The sequence below is a fragment of the Dictyostelium discoideum genome (genome assembly GCF_000004695.1).
Source record: "Dictyostelium discoideum AX4 chromosome 2 chromosome, whole genome shotgun sequence".
Lineage (NCBI taxonomy): Eukaryota > Evosea > Eumycetozoa > Dictyosteliales > Dictyosteliaceae > Dictyostelium > Dictyostelium discoideum.
Genome location: NC_007088.5, coordinates 7561177 through 7568676, shown reverse-complemented (window position 1 = coordinate 7568676; position 7500 = coordinate 7561177). Strand labels below are relative to the sequence as shown.

Genomic DNA, 7500 nt, shown 5'->3' with positions numbered 1-7500 from the left:
TTATTTATTTATTTATTTATTTATTTATTTGTAAAAATAAATGAAAATTACTAATTTTTTTTTTTAAAATTGGAAATTTTATTTATTTTTATTTATTTTTTTTTTTTTTTTTATTTAGTTAAAATTAGAATTTTCAAAAAAAGTTGGATTATTTACAGGAAATGTACAAAAAGTTTATTCAATGGATAAAAAAAGAATTCAAGATATAAAGGATTTTGTTGATGGACATCATTATATTTGTTGTGGTGCAGAACCATTAAATACAGAGGTAATACCAAAAGGTATTCAAGATATATTTGGTAAAGCAGAAGTTAGCGATCAAGATGATGAACCAAAACCAAGTAAACCATTTGTTAGTAGTGTACCTCCACCACCAACACCAACACCAACATCATCAAGTGGTACCACTACAACATCACAACCAACACTATCAGCATCACCATCAGTTTCAAGTGCACAATCACCTAAAAAACCAGTTGTATCAGCATATAAAGAGAGTGCAGTTCATTCAATTGATAAATTTTCAGTTCAGACAGAGAAAGCTAAAGTTATAATGTGTTTTAGAAATGGTGATAGATATCATTCTGGTGAACGTGTAACTGTACATTCAACCAAATTTAAAACTTATGATCAATTAAAAGAACAACTCTCAAAACAAGTTAAATTACCAACTGGTCCAGTCAGAAAATTATATTTAGCTTCTTCTGGTAAACTCGTTAAGACAATGGAAGAAATTATTGATGGTGAATATTATGTTTGTGCAGGTGGTGAAACTTTAAATCCATTGGATTTCTCTCCAACTTTATCAGAACATGTTAAACAAAAGAAATTACAAGAACAACAACAACAAGCTTCAGAGCAACAAAAACCACAAGAACAAGAAATATTTTAAAAAATTGTAAAAAAAAATAAAAAAATAAAATCATTTGTAGAATTAGAGGATAAAATTGTATAAATATTATTGAAAAAAAAAAAAAAAAAAAAAAAAAACAGAGCAAATAAAAAAAAAAAGGAAAATATACTTAATAACCCATACTTTCTTTGGCATTCTTGTTTTTATTTATTTTTTTTTTAATTTTTTTTCATTTATACCTATAAAACTATATTAAAAAATATATTATTAAATAAAAAGAATTGGCGGATAAAATGTTTATTGAATAAATATTAAAAAATTGATATTAATAAAATAATATATTTAAAAAAAAAAAAAAAAAAAAAAAGGAAAATAAATTTAAAGTATTCATAGTTTCTTATGTATTATTTATAAAAAATATATATTTTATTTATTTTATTATTTTTTGAAACAATTTGAAAACAAAATAATCAAATAAAAAAACAAATTTTTTTTATTGACATTTGGTGTAATATGAACTATTGAAAATAGTTTTAAGTTGATTTGAGGTTGATGATGATGGTGATGATGAATTTGGTAATTTTATTGTTTTAATTAAACCATCATTTGTTGAGAAATAAATTTTACCATTTAATTGAATCATTGAATTAACATTTTCATTTGAAACTAATTGAATTGGATTACCTTTTCCATTCTTCGGGAAACCTCTAATACCAGTTGGGTAAGAATAATAGATCATATCTTTATATACTAATAAATCATTTACTGATTGAGCATTTGTATCATTTCCAATTAATTCCAATTGATCTTTTGTACAATTTACACAATTAATATCACCCTTTAAGAAAGTACCTTGATAAGTTGACATATAAATTACAGATTTATTTTCACTATCAAATGATAAACCATTAATAATTTGATCTTTATATAATTGAATTGACAATTGAGCATCACTAACATCTTCTGGTAATTTATTTAATCTATAAATACCATATGCACCATAAATGAATGTATTACCATTAATAGCTGGAACAAATGGTGTATTATGAATATTAAAAACTTGTTTTAATTCTGACGATGATGATGGTTTTAACATACTAAATACTGGTTGACCAGCATGATTCATTCTAAAATAATATATATTTTGTTTTGGTAAATAACCATAAAATAAATTAATTGACATTGAATTACTACCACCATTTAAAACTTCACCATTGATATCTAACTTTCTTGAAATTGTATCACCACCCATTGAAAACATTGGAATTTTATAAACACCAGAAACAAAAACTTTACTTTCATTTTTTGGATTACTTGGTTTACCAATTATTAAAATATTACCCATACCATCATTTGAAATTCCTGGATAAATTTTAAACTACATTTCTCTTTATCATTTGATCTTGCATTTGAAAATTCAATTACAATATTTAAAATTGCAAGAATTAGAATTAAATTTAAAATTTTCATTTTATTTTTTTATTTTTAAAATTAATTGAAAATTTCTTTTTTTTAAACTATATTTGTTTTTTTTTTTTTTTTTTTATAAACTTTTTTTTTTCTTTTTTTTAATAATATATTTAATATTTTATTTAGTTGTTAAAATATATTTGTTTGTTTTTTTGATTTTATTAATAAAAAAAAAAAAACTTTTTATATCCACTTGTTTTTTTTAAAAAAAAAATATAATTTAATTATTAATGCTTCTTTTAAAAGATAATATGTGTCACTTCACAAAAAAATATAAATTATTAACAAAAAAAAAAAAAAAAAAAAAAACAAATAAAACAATTACTATCAACTTTTTAAAAGATTTATTTAATTAAAAAATAAAAATAAAGATTTTAAAATATAAAAAAAAAAAAAAATAAAGATTTAAAATATAAAAAAAAAAAAAAATTAATTATTAGTGTATTTGAATAGAAAAAAATTAAAAAAAGATAATTATTTGAATAGAAAAAAAAAAAAAGTTATATATTTATTATTATTATTTATTTATTTTAATATTTTAATTTTTTTTTTTTTATCAATTAAATAAAAAAAAAAAAAATTATTAATAATTAATATTATTATAAGTTTGATTTGAATTATTATTAAATAAATTTTTGATTTTTTTAGTCATAGAATTAAAGTTTTCTTGACCCATTGATAAATAAACTATGAAAATGAAATAAAAAAAGAAAGATATTGAAACTATTGAAATCATCCAAGCTGATTCAGAGATTTGCATTGAGAAAGTGATAATTAAATAAATGTTGATTGCAATGATTAATAGTGATAAAAATCTAACAAATTGATTATTTAACCAATGATTTTTAAATTTTGAACCCATAATTTTCTCAGAGCTTGTAAATAATAATACAGGTACCACTGCAAAGGGTAATTGAATACTTTGCAAAATGTTTAACCATTGATCTAAAGAATCCAAATGAGAAGTCGATAATATAGCAACAACCATAGCAGGAACGATAGCGGTACAACGGGTGATTAATAATCTTTTCCAAGGTGCGATTTTTAATTTTAAGAAACCTTCCATTACAAATTGACCACTATAGGTACCTGTCATAGTCGAGCATTGACCAGCACTAAATAAACCGATTGCCCAAATGTATTTTGCAACCTTACCATACTTGTCCATAAGGAAATCAGCAGCCGATGATAACCCAATCTCTGTAGTTTCTCCATAGAATCCTTTAGCGAAAACTGATACCAATAATAGATTAATAATAAAAGAGATGATCAATGCGAATGCAGATTCTAAACGATTGTATTTATTTGCGATTTTTACTTGAGTTTCACTCTTTCTATCGATTTCTCTTGACTGTACCAAAGCGCTATGTAAGTAGATATTATGTGGCATTACAACTGCCCCCAAGATACCCACAGCTTGGGAAATGTTGTTCTGTGAGCATAATGGTATGAATACACCTTTTACCACCTCAATTTGGTCGGGCTTGCTAATGATGTATTCTACACCAAAAGAAATGGCCATGATTGCAATCAAGGAGCAAAAGAATGCCTCCAACTTTCTAATACCATATTTCTCTAAAAATAAAAATGTGAATGTATCAGCTGCAGTGAATAATACACCAGCCCATAATGGTATATGTCCATTCGATAAGATTTGCAAGGCAATCGCAGTACCGATAACCTCTTGAATATCACTACCTATAATGGCCAACTCTGTCATTAACCATAACAATAGCCTTGGTGTCTTTGGATATTGTTCTCTACAATGTTCAGCTAAATGTTTACCTGTTACAACACCCAATCTTGATGCTAACATTTGTAACCAAAATCCAATAACTGTTGACCAAAATAATACCCAAAGTAATTGATATCCTGCCATTGCTCCTGCTTGAATATCACTCTCTAAATTACCAGGATCTAAATATGCTATACTCATTAAAAATCCTGGTCCTGTAAATGCCCATAATGTTTTAAAATTTATCCATTTCTTTTTTTTAATTAAAAAAAAAAAAGAAATAAAAAATTAATAAATAATTTTTATTATTATTATTATTATTAATAAAAAAAAAAAAAAAAAAAATGAAAAATAAAAACTTACAGAATCTGGTTTATCAATATTTGGTACTTTAATTAAATATGGTTTATTTTTTTGTTCTAAATCTTCAATTGGAATACCACTTTCTATTATTAAAGGGTTTTCTTCATCAACATTATTATTATTATTATTATCGTTATTATTGTTGTTGTTTTTATTTACTAGAGGAGCAGATTCCTCACTTTCAATTCTGGGTGTCATATTTTTATTATTTTCTATCTTTTCAGTATTTAATTCAATTAATTCAAACTCTGTTAAAATAATTGATGCCTCGTGGCTATTTTTATTGATTTTATTTTGATTATCTATTTTTTTTTTTAAAAGGATATTATTATTAGTTTATTATTTTATTAAATAATAAATAATAATAAATAAAAAAAAATGAAAGAATTATAAAAAAAATGAAATAAAAAAAAAAAAATAAAAAAAATTTATGAAATTAATCTGTTGAATAAAAAAGATAAAAAAAAACAGAAATTAAGTTTATAAATTTTTATTTATTATTATTATAACTACCAAAAAAAAAAAAAAAAAAAAAAAAAAAAAAAAAAAAAAAATTTAAAACAATTAAATCTTATTACTTATAAAAAAAATAAAAAAAACATTAAATTGTGTGGTGGACCATTATTTTTTTAATTATTAAAAAAAAAAAAAAATTTTTTAAAAATTATCATCTTTCTTTAAAATAAATGTGGTGTTCTTAATTCCTTTTTTTTTATTCCTTTTTTTATTTGTTTTTTTTTTTATTTATTTTTTTTTTTTATAGTATTATCATTTAAATTGTAGTTTTGCCAATTTGGGAAGTCTCTACTTAATGAATAAAAATAAATAAAAAAATAAATAAAAAAAAATAGAAAATGTTTTTTCAAAAATAATAATATATATTATTACATATGTGAAACTTACCCAAACATAAAGGATTTATGTTTTAGTATAAAAAAAATAAAAAACTAAAAAAAAATATAATAAATTGTTCAAATCTGTTAAAAAAAACTAAAAAAAAAAAAATAAAAAAAAAAAAATAAAAAAAAAAATTGAAAAAAAATCAATTTTCACACCCTGATATTTTGGTATTGTGCATTCCATAAGATTAAGATGGTTCCTTTTGGAACACAATATCCTGGTTGGAAACAAATCATCAAAATTTTTTTTAATTTTTCCCACAGAACCCACTCCATATTTTCTCACAGATTTTTATAGAAGAAGGATATTTATTACGTCTTTTTTTTTCTTTAGATTAAGCTTGGAGTTGAATTCCAAAAAAAAAAAAAATTAATTCCATTTTCATTTTTATTTTTATTTTTATTTTTATTTTTATTTTTATTTTTATTTTTATTTTTATTTCTATTTCTATTTTTATTTTTATTTAATTTTTTTTCATTTTTTTTTTTTTTTTTTTTTTTTTTTTTTTTTTTTTTTTTTTTGGATTAATAAAGTAAAAGCTTTTGAAAAAAAATAAAAAAATAAAATTTTTTTTGATTAATAAAGTAAAATATATAAAAAAAAAAATAGAAATAGAAATATCATTAAAAAAAAAAAAAAAAAAAAAAAAAATAATAATAATAAAAGAATTGCAATTTATTTTAATTTTTTTATTGAATTCAATTTCTTGATTTTGAATTTAATTTCTTACTGTTTTATTTATTTTTTGTTTTCTATTTCTATTTCTATTTCTTTTTTTATTTTTATTTTTTTTATTTTTTTATTTATTTTTATACACCTGGGGAAGAGATTGATGGATTGTCATCAAAATTATTACCTTCAATGGAAATTCCTAAATTATTATTGCTATTATTACCAGGTGATCCAAATAATCCTATTCCCATCTCGTCATTCAACCCACTATTTGAATCAAATCCACTATTATATTCATTATTATTATTGTTACCATTATCGTTATTATTAGTGTTTTCTAAATTATTATTAATATTATTATTATTTTCATTATTTGGGGGAGTGGTTTGTGGTGGTGGAGGTTGTTGTTGTGGTTGTTGTTGTTGTTGTTGAGGATCATATTGTTGATATTGTTGATATTGTTGCTGTTGTTGATCTTGTGGTTGTTGATATTGTTGAAATTGTAATGTTGCTTGTTGTTGTTGTGAAGCTAATTGTTGTTCTGGTGTTAATTGTGGTGGTTGTTGTTGTTGTTGTGGTGGTGGTGGTGTTTGTTCAATTGGTGGTTGTTGTTGTTGTGGAGTACCAACAGATTGTTGTGGAGTACCAACTATTGGTAATTGTTGTTGTGGAGTACTAACTTGAGTTGAAGATGTTGCAGCTTCAGCTTTCTTTTGATTTTTTAAATAAGTATTTACATGAGTTCTAACTTGATGATGATTTCTAGTTTGAACAAATTTAGCTATGGCATGGTAATCTTTAATACCAAATTGTTGAACTGCTTCTAAAAATTTATTATGTTCTTCGGATGTCCAATGCGAAGTTTTCTCTTTACTTGCTTTTTTATCCTTCTTATCTTTTTTATCTTTTTTAGATTCTTTATCATCATCATCCTTATCCTTATCTTTATCTTTATCTTTTTTATCTTTTTTCTTTTCTTTCTCCTCTTTACCAGATGATGAAGCAGTGGTGGTAGTGGCTGCGGTGGTGGTGACATTTGCTACTGTGGTTGTAGTTGGATTGGACATATTTAAATTTGTACCAATTGGTGAGGTTGGAGAAATTGCAGATAATGATGTTGTTATTGTTGGCATACCATTATTACTACTCATCATCCCTTGATTCATTGGACTAGTTACACCATTCATTACAGCAGACATTGGTGATATCATTTCAAGTGATGGTGGGTTACCTCCCATTCCCATTTGTTGTGGTTGTTGTGGTGATTGTTGATGCATTTGATGTTGTTGTTGTTGTTGCTGTGGTTGCATTTGATGTTGTTGATGCATTTGATGTTGTTGTTGTTGTTGTTGTGCTATCATTTGATTTTGTTGTTCCAATATTGCCATTAATTTTTGTTGTTGTTGTCTCAGTATAACTTGTTGATTGTAATGATTTTGTTGAATTTGTTGATTATAAATTAATTGTTGAGCAGGTGTTAAAACCATATATTCCTTTGATTGTTTAA

General features: G+C 23.2%; 4 protein-coding genes across 4 annotated transcripts in view; 1 reads left to right on the top strand and 3 right to left on the bottom strand.

Annotated features, from left to right (window-relative positions):
* Positions 1 to 892, top strand: part of DDB_G0277115 (doublecortin domain-containing protein) — a gene marked incomplete at both ends in the record, with an annotated part of 1149 nt that extends 257 nt beyond the window's left edge. Inside the window, one exon of the mRNA XM_637884.1 lies at positions 119 to 892. Coding sequence (XP_642976.1) covers positions 119 to 892 — 774 coding nt within the window. The remainder of the gene's footprint in view (positions 1 to 118) is intronic.
* Positions 893 to 1346: 454 nt separating this feature from the next.
* Positions 1347 to 2198, bottom strand: DDB_G0276879 (hypothetical protein; the record flags this gene model as incomplete). Its single annotated transcript, XM_637883.1, has 1 exon — positions 1347 to 2198. The coding sequence occupies one exon, from the start codon at positions 2196 to 2198 to the stop codon at positions 1347 to 1349; it is 852 nt and encodes a 283-aa protein (XP_642975.1).
* Positions 2199 to 2906: 708 nt separating this feature from the next.
* On the bottom strand, positions 2907 to 4619 carry nramp1 (solute carrier family 11 member 1; the record flags this gene model as incomplete). Its single annotated transcript, XM_637882.1, has 2 exons — positions 2907 to 4310; positions 4422 to 4619. 2 exons carry the CDS (start codon positions 4617 to 4619, stop codon positions 2907 to 2909), a joined length of 1602 nt encoding a protein of 533 aa, XP_642974.1.
* A 1511-nt stretch (positions 4620 to 6130) lies between these two features.
* mybK (myb domain-containing protein) overlaps positions 6131 to 7500 on the bottom strand; it is a gene marked incomplete at both ends in the record, with an annotated part of 2858 nt that continues 1488 nt past the window's right edge. Inside the window, one exon of the mRNA XM_637881.1 lies at positions 6131 to 7500. This exon is cut by the window's right edge and continues 1090 nt beyond it. Coding sequence (XP_642973.1) covers positions 6131 to 7500 — 1370 coding nt within the window.